Raw genomic sequence first — 17,786 nt, forward strand, 5'->3', positions numbered from 1 at the left:
ATATTCTCTTTGTCCATAATCAGTAGTCTAGTTTTTCAAATTTGATACTCCATTCGTCGCTTAAAAGTTGAACTCTTTTCTTTTTGGTTCATCTAAATATAGAAAATTTCTATTTTAGGAATTTCATTGTCTCTAATAAGGTGAGATTCATTTTCCACTAACACATTTTCCTTTCTACATCTCTCTTTAAGGGAGAGGGAGTATGTAGAACTTTTCTCCTTTTTCTCTCTAGAAGTGAAAAGCTAGAAACTGAATTTCTCTCTCTAAAAAACCTTGGAGGGGGCGGAGGTGGCAGAAAATCACTCGCCGCCCCCTAGCCAACTCTTCACCGGAAGCGCACGCTACTCCCACCATGTGCCTTACTGACGGTACATTCCCATCGTCATCGCCCGTGATTCCGAGGGCCCCCACTAGCCCCGGAGGATTACTTAGAGAAGTTGCGAGTTCCGGCTACCGCATTGGAGAATCTGTTCTCCATTCCTATCAACCGGGGCTACACGTCGGCCCCTTGCCTAGCAACTCCATTTAGATCTCCACCCAGTGGGATGGTCTCCTTAGTATCATTAGTCGACGTTTAGTGGGGTGTTTACCGACGCTTTGTTGGAGAGGCTCTTTATATCTCCTGTTCTACACCGGTTTGTTCTCAAGACCATCCTCTCCTTAGGTTATGGAGACAAGGCGGAGGCCTCCCATACAATGAGCGCCATATGTGCAGCCGGAAGTTCTCGTACTCGTTGGCGTACACACCCCCGTTCCTTCCAACGGTCCTGACGCCGCCCCAACCACCTTCTAGAACGGTCTGGTCTTGAGGGCTATTTTTGAAGTGGGAGTGTCCAATCCCTCCCAGTACTTAAATCGATGTTCTCTTGGGTTGGTTCTCCAAGGTTTAAAGCTTAACGAAGACGGTGCACCATGACCAGAACCACGCGTCAAGGCAGAAGTCCTCAAACTAACAACACCCACCGTCGTTCCAACAACGGCTCCAACAACGCCCCAACCACCTTGGAGTTATAGCCCATCTGAATTCGTTCATTTCTATGGGAGTCGGTCAGTCCTCCCTAAGATGAACACCTAGATTCTCAGGGATATCAATAAGCTCTGGTCCCCTTGCCAACGGTGAAGAAATGGAGCTAAGCGTCCTCCACAGCCAGGTCTAGGTCGGAGTTGTTCCGATCTCAGCCATACCAGAATCACCATGCGCATTGCCGCGGATGACCGTTGGCAAATCCAACCAACTATCGCGTTTAGCCGCAAAACGACCACTCTACAACACTGGCCGATCCCCTCTGACGAGATCCGGTCGGCAGGGCTGGGTAATGTCTCTCAACGCCAGCGCAGGATAGGGACAGGACATGGGCATGCAGGCGTGGTTTAGGGTTTAGTGCATTCCTGTGGGGACCACAACTAAGAGGGAGATCTTGCAGGAAATAGACAAATCCCCAGCCCGCTCTCCACGCGCCAAGTCCATTGAGGGGCGTTGTGTGCACGCGCTCACCAGCCCTGCGCTAACCTGGTCACGCAGATAGGGACGTCTCGCAAGAAAGAGACGAAAGTCCCCTCGCCACACTCTCCACGCGCCAAGATAACTCAGAAGGGTGTTGTGGGTCTCGTGTCTCTCCTTATCCAAGCAGGCTTAGATGACATCATCATGATGGGCGGTGCGAGCCACGCACGGCGCGAGTTAAGGTCCGGTTGATGTACCATTAGGACAAGGGTCTGATGACGCCTTGAAGATACCACCATCTCCCTCAGCGTATACACCTTCAGGTGAATGGGGTCACGCGTCAGACGACAACCTTGCCCTGGTTTGAAAGTAAAATGAACAACAAGCACCGCAGTGGAAGTTAAGGCCCACATTTGCGATCCCCTGTTTGTGTACCAACTGCAGCCAACATCGGAGATGACAAGAAGCCGTCCTCCCCCGAGGCAGCTATCAATACCGTGATGGATGGTTATGCTTAAGTTAGGATTTATGGGCTTAGTCTAGTTGACCATGGGCACATGGCTATCCTGCACCAAGCCTTCAAGCTTCGGTATATGTGTGTGTGTTTGAGTTCCCAGGAGGGCTTTGCCCTCATGTAACATCTTTGCATGCTTTCTTTATATTTTAATGCATTTAACCATAAAAAAAGGGGATGGAGTATGTCTAATAAAAATTGTCACTTTCATTTTTTGGTAAGTTTTTTTTCTAATGAAGTGAGTCTCATTTTCACTAACAATATTCAACCACATTTTTAAGTATATCTCTTATACTGTATTATTTTTTCTTTAAAATTCATATCGTACATTACTAAGATTATTGATAGTAGGTGGATGGAGTTGCATCTGCTTCGACGTAGGGGCATCAACAATGTCGTGCTCACGACGTGAGCTGGATGTTTCAAATGGAGAGCACGCGTACGTTACATGAATGTGTGTGCTTGAGCCCACTTGCACAACACATATCTGTTTTCCAATCAAGATATGACACATGGCATTTACGATTTTGTTTTATATTCCCCCCATCCCTGAAAAGTATGAACTGGTCCTTTTAGTCTGTCTCTGAAAAGTATGCATTTTCTTTTTTCGGAAATCCAACTACACTACTAATAATGCACACCACACTTTTCGCTAACACTATCTTTCTTACTTGATCAATTATACATTAAATTCGTGCTCAATCAAAAGATTCATATTTTTCAAGAATGAACTGAGTAATATTTTAAATTGAGAAATCAAATTTTGAATAAAAAGTTAACTAAATAATCCAACGGTTGATTTTTTAAAACCTACGACGATATTTTATTTTAATTATTATTTTTCCTATATAAATACTCTTATTCTCCACCCCATTTTTGTCCACATATTTTCATCCCATTCTCATCTTTTATATCTATATAAAATCCAAATAGAAAATTAACTTGGATGTATTAAAGTCGATTCTGCCATCCTCATCTTTTAGATTTCAAATTGGTAAATTAATATTTAAAATATATTGATAGATTATTAGGATAGAATATTAGCTTTTGCTTTCGAATTTTGGTGGAAGAATGAAAATCATAAATTATTATTTTATTAATATAAAATAAAATAATATAAGACTCATAGGTTGTAATTTGAATTTAATTTGACTTGGAAACGTCCAAAATATAAATTGTTATCGTAATGATTGATAGTGGTAAAGTGATGCGACTATCTTAGAAAAATGCGTCTCCCTCCAATTCCATGAAAATCGAACCAGGGATTTTGGTATTTTTAGGCGAGATCCCCTTCACTTACTTCTTCCTCAAGGTATAATTTCTCTCTAATTTGTTGATTCTTAGGGTTACTGTTTTTTATAGAGCTGAAATTGATTCACTGCTTATGTTTTTGCGGCTTCAGCTTGAATTTCGAGCTGCATTTCTCTTTTTATTGTTCCCCCATCCCTCTCTCTAGAGAGATTTTGAGCTGGTTTAATCTCATTTCCATTGCTTTTGCTATTTGAATTTATTTAATTGAATTTATTTATTTTCCACCGGAAAATGCTGCACTTTATTCAATTTTATTGTTCTCTAAATTTGAATTGTTGTTTCAGATTCTTATCTCTTGTGGTAGGTATAGCTGAATGATTCATTTTGTAGAATTTTTTGTTGGAATGGACTGGCACTGCTTAGGTCAAGTGTTTTCGATGTTTTGTTGCACATGTTTTAACTAATAATCTCTAATTTTCTACTAAATCACACCGATATTATCTTCATGCAGTGAAGCAGGTTTCTGACAGTTGACACTAGAAGAACATGCTTCAGGATTTGAAAAAAAAAGGATTTTTGTAATCTGTTCCGACTCGGTACCATTTTTGAATAACTTATAACATCGAGCAGCTATAAGATTAACAGAGCGAAGCATGGCTGAACCTCTGATGAGAGATTGTAGAAAAGCATCAAAGACATACGAATTCAAGAGATCATCTTCAAGTCCCAAGGATCAAGTTCAGCAATCTAAAAGACCAAGGAAGGGGGAAAACCCTGTGCGAATTCCACTGAATCCTGACCATTGTCTTGATTTGAAATCTTCTAATTTGTGTAGATGCAAAAATTCTGCATGTCGAGCCTCTCTTTCAATAGATGACACATTTTGCAGGAGGTGCTCTTGCTGCATTTGCCATTTATTTGATGACAACAAGGACCCAAGTCTTTGGTTGGAGTGTGTATCTGATTCTGGTGTACGAGACTCTTGTGGTTTGTCGTGCCACATTGAATGTGCACTCCAACATGGTAAGGTTGGGGTTGTTGACCTGGGGCCAATGATGCAGTTGGATGGAAGCTATTGTTGTGCTTCGTGTGGAAAGGTTTCTGGGGTACTTAAGTAAGTTGTTTGCCTCCACTATCATCCGGTCATTGGCCGACCTCCATATTTATCATTCCTTTTTCGTTTTCCAATTCAACCATCATACTTTCACGTGTGGTGCTGTTTCTTAACATTTCTAACTTCGTATTTATTTTGGCAGATGCTGGAAAAAGCAGCTGAGTATAGCTAAGGATTCTCGTTGTGTTGATGTTCTATGCTATCGGATATATTTGAGTTTCAGGCTCCTGGATGGGACTTCTAGATTCAGTGAGCTCCATGAGATTGTTAGAGATGCAAAATCCACATTAGAAACAGAGGTTGGCCCAGTCAATGGAGTTTCAGCAAAAATGGGTCGGGGCATTGTTAGTAGACTCTCTGTAGCTACTGAAGTGCAGAGGCTCTGCTCCCTTGCTTTTGAAAAAGCTGACAAACTGATGGCCTCAAAGTCTACTGCACCCACCAATTTTGTTGGTAATACTTCAATCTCTCGGTACCTCCTGTATGAGATCATGTTGCCTACTGCTTACATCATTTTGCATCTCCACTTTGGCAGAGGGTTCACTTCCTGCAGCATGCAAATTCCTGTTTGAGGAAGTCACATGTTCTTCAGTTGCACTTCTGTTGATTGAATTATCAACTGCATCAATGAACGCCATTAAGGGATACAAACTCTGGTATTGCAAGAAAAGAGTAGAGGTTTACTCTAAAGAGCCTGTTTTTGTCTTTCCAAGAGATCAAAGGAGGATATGGATATCGAATCTGCAGCCTTGCACGGAATACTCGTTTCGGATCATATCTTATACAGAAGATGGGGACTCTGGACACTCTGAAATGAAGTTCTTTACAAAGAGTGTACAACTTATTCACGATAGCCATTATTCTAGTGCTGAAAGACCTGGAGTGGATGCATCACATGGAGGGAGCTCTAGTTCCAAGAAAAACCACAGGACTGAAGAAATAGAACTAGACTCAGGATTCAAGGTTCGAGATCTTGGAAGAATATTGAAGCTCGCTTGGCTGCAGAATCAAGGCTATTTGGAGTCATTTTATGGTTTACATGTGAATAGATGTGTTAATGATCATGCCGTAGTCAAGCTTGAAACTAAGCAAGCCAGGCCGCCTTATGTTGCACGTCAACTTGACTTGAATGTTGCTTCCGTGCCTGATCTGAATGAGGAGTTCACACCCCCTGTTGAGTCATATAGAGAAGAAGAAAACGGGTGCACTTTAGGGCAAGCTGTTGAGGCAGATGATGCTATTTCTCACGGCATACATAGAAAATGTGGAGAAGTACCTGCTGATTCGAAGCTGGTTGGTTGCAATAAAAGACCACATAGCGGCAATAGGGAGACACAGGATTCTGATAGCACTCTGACAAACGGATCCCCGTTCCAAGTTCAGACTGATCTATGCTTGGATGAGAACTTTGAATACTGTGTAAAGATCATCCGTTGGCTGGAATGCGAGGGCCATATTACGAAGGATTTCAGATTGAAGTTGCTGACGTGGTTCAGTCTAAGATCCAGTGAGCAGGAACGCAGAGTGTTAAACACCTTTATACAGACTTTAATTGATGATCCGAGTAGTTTGGCAGAACAGTTGGTTGACTCATTTTCAGATTTATCCGGCAAAAGGCCACAAAATGGCTCGGCTAGTGAGTTTTGGCGTTAAACTTTCTTGGGGTTATATACATTTGTGATTACCATTCTTGTGATAGATTAAAGTTGACCATGATTTTGGATTTTGTTTACAGGTGTTTTTTGCTGAATGAACTTGGAGCAATATGTCCGTATCAATGGTCTATTTAGCTGGCACAGATAAGAAGTAAGAACACCATCCCTGATTCCTTTTACTGACTGCCTACTGTTTGAGGAAGTTGTGGGACAATTTTTCAATAGCTAAGCCTCCTGATTGATCATTGATAAGTGAATGTAGATTCCATTAATACTAGGCATGATTGTTGTTGTAGACATATGCTTATTTATCTGGTGTTTCAAAATTCTGTTTAATTTTAAAATGTAGGATCATCTGATATGATTTCTGTAAAATCCCCTCCAGTTATTATTTTAATTAATATAATTGAATGGCTTGCGAGGCCGTTATTCACGGTTTGGGACCCTCACGTTGTGTGAGCCATGGTTACCTGTCTCTTCTTCCATTTCCCCCTCCTCGCTGTCTCACTCAATCTCTCTCTCTCAAGGTCCGTGTGAGCATTTTTTGTGTATACATGTATAAAATCTCCGTCCTAATGTAATTGAGTCATTTTTTAAGTGATTATTTCATCTTTTGACAAAAGAAACGCCTCGCATGTTGTGGAATGGAGGGAGTAATAAATTGATCCCATTAACCATGGGGAATTGAGCGGCATCTTAGTTGTATAAGGGTGCCCAAATCTTGCAACAAAAATGACAGCTAAAAGGTTTTAAAAAAAGTGGAGGTGTTTTTGTGCACATGCCTTTCTCACAACAAAGACAAGTCTTTCTTATCTCCAACAAATTAGTCAGGCTCTTGCTTCTCCTTGTTCTTTACAACTAGAGCTACTCTCCATATTTCTATGCTTCACCTATGTTTTTTTTAATCTTAGTTCATAATGAAAATGGAAGAACTCTTGAATCTTAGTATAAATTATTTATCAAATTATAGCAAGTCAGCTACCGGAAAGTTTGATACTCAACTTGAGGTAGGGCTGTTGGAATAATGCAATCGATCGACCGAGGAAAACAAGGTGATAATTGAGGAAGAGAATTCAATAATACTCCATTGATTGTATTGATTACCCCTTAATAGATGCTAGCATTTAGTAGTACTATAATTAGCTGTGTATTAGTATTAAATAATTTGAAGCAATAAACACATAAATTTATTACCAGCATTTAGTACTTTATAACCGTACGTAGAATTGTGGCAAATATTTTTTACCTCATTTTTTGTGGCTGATTTTTGGGCATGGAGTTCAATTTAGTTTCATCCAATGGTTGGCCTTGATTGAATGAATGGAAAATATTTAATTACCTAGTTTCTTATCTATTCAATATCTTGTCACACAAAGTTTGGCCCTTGACCTTGAAGAGCGGAGAATTTTCTTGAGCAATACGACGCTAGACAGCATTATAAAAAACCAAAAATAGATCAAAATTTGGGATCAGAAAATATGGGATTAATAGGGAAGGGTTTCACATTGATGTTAGGGGTGATTGGAGGAATATACATTGCACAGAAATACAGATTGCCCAATATTACAAAAGATGGAGAAAGCATGTTTATGAAGGGGAGAGTGATAGACCGGAGCACCAATATCAAGGCCAAGGATATGGATCAAGATCATCTCTGATCCAATTTCTTTGTATCAACATGTTTTTCTTTTCTTTTCTTATTTTAAAAGTTGTGTGATATCTTTCCAAAGGTATTGCCATATTTTCGTTGCAATCATGTAATGAGTTAACACAACTTTGATTAGTTGTTAATAAATAGTACTCCTAGATTCTTTTTGTATTTGATGCATATATCTATATATTACAGTGTTTGACAATTTTTGATATTGCACAAAAATCAGACACAAACGCACACTAAATTAAATGAGGTTGGGTCAAACCTTGTTGGATTTGTGTCCTTACCCGGTAGACTTGTTAGAAAATTATCGGTGAATTATTTAATTATATTTTTTACTTTTTAAAAAATTATACTTTAATTTTATTCTCTAGACTTGTGCAGATGAAGTTTAAATCATGTAAATCATATTTTTATCGTGTAATATCAGGTTTTAATCAAGTAAATCAAGTTTAATCGTGTGATGTCAGGTTTAAATCTTGTAAATCAAGTTTGTGTCGTTACCGTGACTTGTCAACATGTAATATATTGTGTCTTTAACAAGTTTGTGTCAGGTACGGTTATGACAGAGTTAATAATTTCTTTTAACAAGTTAGGTTCGGTCTATTAGATTCGGGTTGAGTCATTGTCAGGTTGATCCGATAACAATTCAACTCTTTAATAGGTTGGAAACATATTAGACCATATTGGATTGGATTATTATCCGGTGGACCCGATAATAATCCAATCAGCACAATTTAAAACACCCCTAAGAGCATCCGCAATGGTACATAGGCCAGCAATAAGCCAGCAATAGGCTAGCCATTCTCTCCCCTGCCACGTCAGCAACACTAAAAAATCCACCTGCCACATCAGATTTAGGCTAGCCATAGGCCAGCCATAGGCTAGCCGCAATAAAAATAATTCAAAATATACTACATTTACGGAATTAAAATTACGATTAAAATACGGAATTAAATTTACGAGACATATACGGGAAAATTCATTAATTTTATTTAAATAAAAAAAAGTACATTAACTAAAAATCATAAAAATAACATAATAAAAAAAAATTCGGGCTTCCACACACGAGCCACCTTGAATCTGTTATAGTTTGCCGCTAGCCGAACGGGACGGTATGACATGTTTCTGTTTTAGGTCTTAATTTTGTATTGGGCTAGTTGTTGTTGTCCATCGCTAGATGTTGCTCTTGTACAGAAATTTAGAGATAGGGAAAATCGCGTTTATATAGTTTTTCAAAAATTAAAAAAAAAATTAATTTTTTTTAAAAAAAAAGAATTAAAAAAAAAAGAATTAAAAAAAAAGAATTAAAAAAAAAAACAAAAATCGGCGCTGGCCGATCGGGCCGCCACAATGGCGGCTTGCCGATCGGCCAGTCCACGCCGATTTCGCTCTCGCCGACTGCAATGGTTCGGCTAGCCGATCGGCCAGCGCGACGAATCGGCTAGCCGGTCGCTAGCCGACCATTGCGGATGCTCTAATATATCAAATGTTTAGGCCGATCAACTAATAATGCAACTCCATAAAGAACGCACACGTTTTTACTTAAAAAGTAAAATAAAATAGAGAAGAATATATAATTCCCACACATGACTATATAATCCATATTAGTGTATATAATACACATTATAAGAATCTGTGTTTTGAAGAAATTGGATAGAATCAGCAGTAGAGTGATTGCAATATTTAACAAAAGTTTTTGGTCCCCAAGCCCAACCCAACCACATCCAACTCCATTCATGTCTGCCCAATATTTCACTCTGTTTCTTTAAGTAGAGTTTGAATTTATCCATCATTTGTTTTTAACTCTTTGTAATTAACTGTTTTGTGACTATAAATAACTCTGTTTTCAACGTTCAAATGCACTTATTGGGGGGGGGGGGGGTTCAAGTCATACAAAATATATTATGAGATTTTTGAGGTACAAATTAAAATCCCAACTTGTTCCAACTTCCACCTCGTATAGAAAGCTTGGCTAATAATCTGCAACAATTTTACAAAACTGAAATTACACATTTAATCAATATTCACAACAATTTTAAGAAGCTACAGCATTTCTGCACAAGAAGATAGGGAGGAGAAACTGATCTTAAAAAGGCAAATCTTAACGCCTTCACCTATTCTATTAAGGTGAGGTTAAGAACTAAGACATTTTGTATGTTCATGTTTCTGAAAGAATCATATTCCAAAATTTCCTACAATCTTCCCGCGAAAAAGTAATTAATAGTATAACCTAAAGTCTCTACTAGGGACAAGATTGAACAAGATTCTGATGAGTAAATTTATGACATCGGATCACAAACCGGATGTTACTGCTATGTAGGCACTTCTATATTGAGAAAGTATCCGATCAATATTCCGAGGACAAGGCCAACTAAAAGCACAAAAATGGATCCAATTCTCCCTTGTCCAGTTTGTTTCCTCATGAACTCCTGCGCAGCAAATGCAATGAAGCATGTAAACATAGAAAAACAGGTGCATATATGAAAAGCTAACTACATGTAATGCATGAAATAGGCTGAGGCAGAAAAAAGCTACAGCAATCATGCATCGAGAGAGCAGTCGATGGCAAGAGGATAGAAAAATCGTCTCAATTCATGAATTCAGATCCAGTTTAGTACTCCCTCTGTCCCAATGTAGATGTCACACACTTGGGTGAGTGATGGCACGGGATTTTAGGAAAATTTTTTGTGCATTAAGTCAATAGAGAAAATATATTTTTATGTACAAATGTGAGAGAATTTTTTCTAAAGTAGCAAATGTGATATCTTTTGTGGAACACACTAAAAAGGAAAGTGTGACATCTACCTTGGGACATAGGGAGTATGTTTTAGCTTAAGATAGAGGTTTTTGATGATATGTCGTTTGCAAGATTAATTAACTAAATCAAGAGCCGCAAAACAAACAAATTAACTAGCATAAAATATTGAAAATATGTCTAGAAATATAGTCATGGATGTGGTTTTAATTTTTAAATACATTAGTCTTTCTCGAGACTATCGAACACAGACAAGGGCATGTAAGCGAATGAAAAAGGCTCGTAACAAATATCTTATCTTTTAATTTGACTTCAAGTGATTCTATAATCATTTCAAGATCCAATAGTGAAATATCCTTGCAGATGATCAACAACTCCAACATGGACAAGAGTTTAGTATATGTCTAGCATTACAATCAAATATGATCCTTAAATTCAAATCATTCTAACTAAGTGTTTGCAGAAACAATAACTATCTGCTCAGGTCAGGCCTATACATGGACCTACTGGTGTTTTTAAATAAAACAACCACATCCTTCGACAACAATTAGGATGTCCTTTCAGTGGAGATAACAGTTTTGCACTTCATTAAGAATTAAGATTAGATAGAGCTTGATATTTGTCAAAAAATAACTAGATCTTTTCAATGTGTCAAATTAAAAAGGGCTCAGATGAGGTTTCTGTATTATACAGTGAAAATAGACTGTAGACAGTGTAAGATGCATAGCTATTAGTAAGGTATAATGTGTTCAAATAATATGTATACAATCTCACATGTCCAGATATAATTCATCAGGTGGCAGTAGTCTATGAAAGTGCTATTCGAATATACTCTTAATATGAGATAGACAGGAATACCACATATGCAATGCACATAGACCAAAGCATACCAATTCTTCGAGGAGCTTATCATTTTCTACATCGACAGAATCTTTCTCATCTTTCAACTTTAAGACAGCAGACTGTTCCTGAAGATACAAATTACATTTCAAATAGAACTCCAGTAGTAACATGAAAAGGTAGACTCATTTTGATAACAAATTATACTTCAATTTGTAAAAGAAAGCAGCTACACAAATCATGACAACAAACGAAACGACTGTAAGGAATTGCTCAGCTAAAAAGGTCCCAGATAAACAAAGCAAGTTGAAATTAAAGCTCATATGCAGGCCCAAGTTCCAAATAAAGCACAATAATGTCTTTGATCATAGCTTTTAACATTTGGCACTTCAACATAAAATGAAAATATAGACACATGTTCCATACTTCCATTAGTATTTATTTATTTGCATATTAGTTATTTAGAAAAACATGAAGGATGATAAATCAAGTTTTGAAAATCATTTCTTGACCTGATAATGCATTTGTGGTCCTAAAAGAAAACAGACTCCTCCAGTTATCATAAACTTCAGAATTCATAATTTTGGATCATTAAATATTAGGTTCTTTTTAATTGCCTAACATGGGAAAAGTGATAAAAAAAAAGATGCCTTTTTCATTGATTGCTTTAACAATCTGGCTAAGAAAAGCAAATGAAAAAGATTAATGGCTGGCTACACTCACAAGTTCAGAAAATGAAGATTTCCTAATTTCACCCTCGGCTGAAGATGTTCCAGGCGAACTCCCTTCTTCGTCTTCTTCAGCTACTGGGGATGGAGGGTTGGCAGGAATGTAAATGACCCTTAATTTGAACTCATCCACAAACTTCTCACTCTCCCTGTTGAACTATGGAAAAGATTGACGGAAGTAATGCAGACATAAGCTCAAAATTCTTTTATGCGATATCACTATAGAGCAAACATCACCCACCATTTCCTGGTTTATATCCTTGTTCGTTGTGCCATATGGAACAATGACACTCTGAACCAGAAACTTATCCCTGCATTGCATATCAGAGGGAGCCTCCTTGTGTGCTTGCATAGTGACTACAAATGGCCGAACATAAATATCCCAAACAACATATCAATTACACCAAAAGAATAGTACTTTTCACCTGTGATATTGCCCACAGAATAGGGCAAAACAACGCCAACATTCGGCCGAACACAATACCTCTTTGGATTGGTTGTCTTAACCTATTTCCATTAGAATTACATCACAATTAAGCACAACTCATCAAACAAGCAGACAAACTAACTCAATTAACTATGATCATTGTGGAACTTATTACCTTAAATGCAACATACTGATCTGTCTTATTAGCCAACTGCATAGCACATGAACTCTGCTTCCTCACCTCAACTGAATCCACAAATCAGCAAACACATACAAAAATCAACTAATCATGTTCAAATATTTACTATAAATAAACAAACAAATTCTGAGATTCATGTGAAACCGACAAAAAGGTTGAACAGTCAAATAAAGGAATTTCAAAATTGAATAAAATCTAAACACATTAATTAGTGTAAAAAAGCATCTTAAAAGAGTTAACATAAAGTAAAAAAACAGGATTTATCTTTTTCTGTTTATCCATTCATCGTCGGATATTGAAGAAAAAGGTAGGACTATAAATATTCGAAATTCGGTTACATGGGAATTTGAGCTCTGAAGGCTGAATGCGGAGAAGCTCTCCCATTGTCATCTTTTCCGATTTTTTTATTTGAATACGGCAATTTTAACGGGAAACAGTCCGTAATTTTGGAGAAATGCGCAATTGGTAAAAAAAAAGGGAAGAAATCCAGAAATCCAAAAGGAAAAATGAGGAATTTTCTTCTGTTGCAATATCAACCCAACCCTTGCAAGATCAAGATTCAAGAACAATGGGAACGGCCTTTTTCTTTTTCTTTTTCTATTTTCTTACTCTTATTGTGCTTTATCAATTTTCAAAAATACGAATTCAATTTATAGTCATACTATTATATTCATAATTATGGAGTACGTTTGTAGCTACTCTGATTATAAATAATGCCGGTTTTAGTATAGAAGTATCCATCACAAAATCCATTAGAATCATGGTAAAACTTCTCGTAATTTTAATCTACTGGTTATTTCTAATCACTAAATTCTAAGTATCTATTAAGATGTGTGAGTCGACAATCTAATGAACATTACATTGCAATCTTATTCAAATTATGTTGAATATGAAAGAGATTGGACATCAAAAAGCAAAAATATTCAAAATCGCAAGTGGTCATTGGCTTCAGAAGGCACAAAATTAGTACTCCCTCTGTCCACCATTAAATACCTCATATTTGATCGATATGGATTTTAAAAAATTGTTTGACTTTCTGAAGTAAAGTCGGTAGACAAATGTAAGACCTATTAATAGAAAATATTTTAAAGACATAATGTCTTCAAGCCATAATGCCATAATGAGGTTAAAATAGTAATTATACATTGAATTTTATTTTTGAAGAAATTTATATTTTGTGTATATACTTTATTACCCTTATATTAATTTGCTTAAATATGCTTGGTTATTTAAGGATATGGAACTAATAATGTGTGTATAATTTTGTTTTGACTATGTGGGACCTACACATTTGTGATGCATGATCTTTTTTAATATTTATTATTTTTGTTACATTTATTTAAAGTCATGTTTACAATTTTAAATATTGTAATTTTATTAAATTAATAGTATGTTTAACAGGTGAATAAAAGACGTATCAAACTAGACCTTATTCACTTTAGATGAGATGATCGAATAATTATTCAAGATAATTAGCACAATGAAGTATTGAATTTTTTTTTCAAATTTTAATAAGATGTAATAAATCAAAATATTGATAAACTTATTGATAATTAATTTACAATTAAATTGAAATAATTTTCAATATTGATGAAATTATTCTTTTTGTTACTACTTTTTATTCAATAATTTCTTTATAAAAAATTAAAACTTTTATAGATGCAAAAAGTTTACTAGAATTCTTAGTTCAATTCACTATAACGTACGAAAAATTAAATTTGATATATAATATATTGATGCTAATTGAGCAATACAGTTTTGCTTCTAAGAATATTATAATTTTAAATTTTTATTTTTCATAATTTTGATTTATCTAATTTTTAAAATTTTGAAACATTACCATGAAACCTCGATAAAAAAAATAATCACATGTTTCTTCGTTCATCTACTTAGCATTTTAAAGGTATATTTAAAGATATATAGTTAATATTTTATCTTTTTCTTTAAAAAAATATTAGAGCTCTTTATTTATTCACTATATCAGCAATAAATTAAAATTTGAATATTCGTTCCAAAATTTTGATTATTCATTCCAAAATTTTGATTTCTTTAGATTCTTAATTTTAGTGACAGTCTTACTAGTACTAGTCAATTAAAATTAAGAAAAAAATTATTTATAACAAAAGCTATAGAAATAACACAAAAATATGATAACACAAAAAATGCTTAATCATAGTAACTATATTATTTTATTATACAATTCAAATTTGAATAAGAAAAATGTTTTAATTTTTATTTTTTTCATATACTAAAATAATTGATTTCATTGTTGTATATTTTAGAATATTTAAATAAAAGAACAAGCTATGAAAGAATGGTAGTATTATTATATTAAGTTATCGAATTATCTTATAGTTAAATATAACACTTTAGTGTATAATGTGTTAATTAGTACTACTGTAATACTAAATTTATAATCTAAATTAATATTTTGAAATTCATTTATAACTTTAATGCATGATTCAAGTTTATCTCTAATTAATGCACATGCATTTAGATAATATATTTAGTTTGATTTTAATTTTTCTTAATTGTAGATATCCATTTAATATGATATTAGAGTAAATTAGTCACAATATAAAATATAGTTATGGCAAAGTGACATAGGGGTATTATGGCATAGAGAGATTATGTCTCTAAATCACTACTCTTTTAGTATATTGATTTTATAATAAAATGGGAGTCGAATGAATTAGTGAAATGTAGGATCTACTTAACACATATAGTAAAAGTGAAATGGAACATTATTTGGTGGACGACTGAAAAATGAAAAATGAAATATTTAATGGAGAATACTTTAAGTAAATTATATCTATACAAATCGCAAAACATAATTTTGTTACTACTAATTTATTGTGTATGCTCTCAAAAAATAGTTCATTAGATTTGTCCAATAAATTTAATTCAGTTATATTTTTAAAAACTTTTTTTCCGAAGGAATATTTTTGAAAACTTTTTCACCACATATTAGTCTAATCTTAATTATACCCTTCTCTCAGTGAATGGTTGATTAAGCTTATTTGATGTAACATAGTAAGAACTTATAAGTTAAAAAAATGTGCGACTAATTTGTTTGAAAGTAGGTATCAAAATAACAACCCAAGTAGTATTATAAAGTTGAAACTTATAAATTTTGAAGATTTGTTTATGAGAAAAAATAAGTGCAGAAAATGATAAAAGTGGAGATCCCACTAACTGCTCGCAATCATAGTTTGTTCAAGCACGCATTCCTTCCTCTTCATTCAAAGCACAAATTTTGGGGAATTCGCAAGAAAAGAATACATTTTTGCGCCTTCAAATGTATAAATTCCGAGAGATGGAACTCGAGGGACCTCCGCCGCCGCCGCCGATTTCCGACATGTTTCAGAAATTCGCCCTCGCTTTCAAGACCAAAACCTACGAGCTCTTCGCCGAAGAAGACGACTACACCGCCGTCGACTCCGATTGCGACGTCACGCTCCTCCTCGACTCGGCCGAGGAGTTCATCCCCCACCAGAAAGTCGTCGTCATCAAGCCAGACTCGGGCTCGGGCCCGGAGAATTCGGATTCGGACTTGATTCGGGCTTTAATCCCCTCTCTCTTCGCCACTCTCTCATCCTTTGAAGCTTCGTATTTGCAGTTTCAAGCGGCGCATGTGCCGGAAATCGACCAGGACGCTCTCGAGCAGGCTGATAAGTCCATAGTTTCGATTCTGCAGAAATTGACCGAGATGAAGAATTTGTACAAGGAATCGAAGCGAAAGGGGCCGGGGTTGAGTGGCGGTTTCGAATTCCCTGCAGCGTCGATTTGGGAATTTCAGGTGCAGGAGAATCAGAGCAAGCTCAGGGTTTTGGAGACGATTGTGAATACGCAGCAGTCGCAGATTGATGTCAAGGATGACGAAGCAATCGAATTGAGGACAAAATTGGACAGAATTAGGGCTGGGAATTCCGAATTGATGCAGAAATTGGGGTTGAAAGAGGGAGGTGAAGGTTTGGGCTTGGAGGTTATGCTGACTGTTAGGGTTTTCGAGGCAATGCTGCGTGATTCAGTGAAATCTATGCGGTGTTTTGTGAAATTGCTGATTGATCTGATGCGAAGAGCAGGGTGGGATTTGGAAGAAGCAGCCAGCTCTGTTTATTCAGGTATGAATTACACCAGAAAGGGCCATTTCCGGTATGCATTTCTCTCTTATGTTTCCTTAGGAATGTTTCAGAATTTCGACAAAACTGATTTTGGATTATGCGATTCTGAGACTATCAGCAATGGTAATGGCACTAAACAAATCGAAAATGGTACTATGATTGATGGTGATTATCTGAAGCAGTTAATAGAGCATGTTGCCAATAATCCCATGGAAATGGTGAGCAAGAATCCGAAGTGCGGGTTTTCTCGGTTTTGTGGGAGGAAGTACGAAGAACTCATTCATCCGACAATGGAGTCTTCCATCTTTAGCAACCTAGATAGGAAAGATAAGGTGTTGGATTCGTGGAAGTCGTTGAGTGTGTTCTACGAGTCGTTTGTTAGGACAGCAAGCTCGATATGGCTGCTTCACATGCTGGCTTATTCGTTTAAGCCCGTGGTTGAGATATTTCAGGTGGAGAGAGGGATGGAGTTCTCGATGGTGTACATGGAGGATGTCTTGGGTAGGTGTGGATTGCCGCCCGGGAAGAGTAGGCCGCGTGTAGGGTTCACGGTTGTGCCCGGTTTCAAGGTGGGGAGAACTGTTGTTCAGTCACAAGTTTATCTCACTGATTTGAAACATGCTGAGTAGTAAACAGTTTTATTGTGTTGAGGTGTGGTTTTATTGCTTGATTAAGATTTGTGTATGTGCATATTTTGTGTTAGAGGTTTTGGTTTTGGTAATACTTGTATAAAGAAGAAAATACACATCATGTTTTCTCCTTTTGCTTTGTGTTGTTTTAATAGAGAAGAAATGAATCAACTTGTATTTATCTCCTATTGAATCTGCAGTTTGGCTCTTGCTATTTGTATTGTTGAGTTGGTTGTTCTGTATCTATAGGCTATAGCAGGTATTGATTTGCTTCTTTTTGGTTGATGCATTCTCCTTTTATGATTTCTTTTTTCATTCATATTCCATGAAAATTTTGTGTATTGTTTTTAAATTATTCTCTACCCTGTTGGATTCGTCGGAAATTGTTGATATGGGCTATGTGTTGACGTTTTAAATGAGGCTTTTGAATAGTGTTATTCCATTGTTTT

General features: G+C 36.3%; 3 protein-coding genes across 5 annotated transcripts; 2 read left to right on the forward strand and 1 right to left on the reverse strand.

The window, feature by feature from the left end:
* Positions 1 to 3,122: 3,122 nt before the first annotated feature.
* Positions 3,123 to 6,411, forward strand: LOC125192053 (VIN3-like protein 1). Of its 3 annotated transcripts, XM_089057633.1 has the most exons (6): positions 3,123 to 3,270; positions 3,721 to 3,985; positions 4,099 to 4,323; positions 4,466 to 4,776; positions 4,859 to 5,959; positions 6,059 to 6,411. In XM_089057633.1, exons 3-6 carry the CDS (start codon positions 4,262 to 4,264, stop codon positions 6,070 to 6,072), a joined length of 1,488 nt encoding a protein of 495 aa, XP_088913759.1. In that variant the 5' UTR covers positions 3,123 to 3,270; positions 3,721 to 3,985; positions 4,099 to 4,261; the 3' UTR covers positions 6,073 to 6,411. The 3 variants fall into 3 exon arrangements, with proteins under 3 accessions (XP_088913759.1, XP_047945463.2, XP_088913758.1); XM_048089506.2 differs by having other exon boundaries at positions 3,721 to 4,323; XM_089057632.1 differs by lacking the exon at positions 3,123 to 3,270 and adding an exon at positions 3,309 to 3,632 and having other exon boundaries at positions 3,721 to 4,323.
* Positions 6,412 to 9,624: 3,213 nt separating this feature from the next.
* Positions 9,625 to 13,207, reverse strand: LOC125196482 (vesicle-associated protein 1-3-like). The gene is made up of 7 exons (XM_048095012.2): positions 12,923 to 13,207; positions 12,561 to 12,631; positions 12,384 to 12,465; positions 12,200 to 12,315; positions 11,954 to 12,115; positions 11,281 to 11,358; positions 9,625 to 10,064 (listed from the first exon to the last, which is right to left on the reverse strand). Exons 1-7 carry the CDS (start codon positions 12,972 to 12,974, stop codon positions 9,948 to 9,950), a joined length of 678 nt encoding a protein of 225 aa, XP_047950969.1. The 5' UTR covers positions 12,975 to 13,207; the 3' UTR covers positions 9,625 to 9,947.
* A 2,528-nt stretch (positions 13,208 to 15,735) lies between these two features.
* Positions 15,736 to 17,579, forward strand: LOC125194627 (protein GRAVITROPIC IN THE LIGHT 1-like). Its single transcript, XM_048092875.2, has one exon. The coding sequence runs from the start codon at positions 15,883 to 15,885 to the stop codon at positions 17,335 to 17,337; it is 1,455 nt and encodes a 484-aa protein (XP_047948832.2). The 5' UTR covers positions 15,736 to 15,882; the 3' UTR covers positions 17,338 to 17,579.
* The last annotated feature ends 207 nt before the right edge of the window (positions 17,580 to 17,786 follow it).

This window comes from Salvia hispanica, chromosome 4, assembly GCF_029641045.1.
Source record: "Salvia hispanica isolate PSC_SH4W2 chromosome 4, Shi_PSC_v1, whole genome shotgun sequence".
Lineage (NCBI taxonomy): Eukaryota > Viridiplantae > Streptophyta > Magnoliopsida > Lamiales > Lamiaceae > Salvia > Salvia hispanica.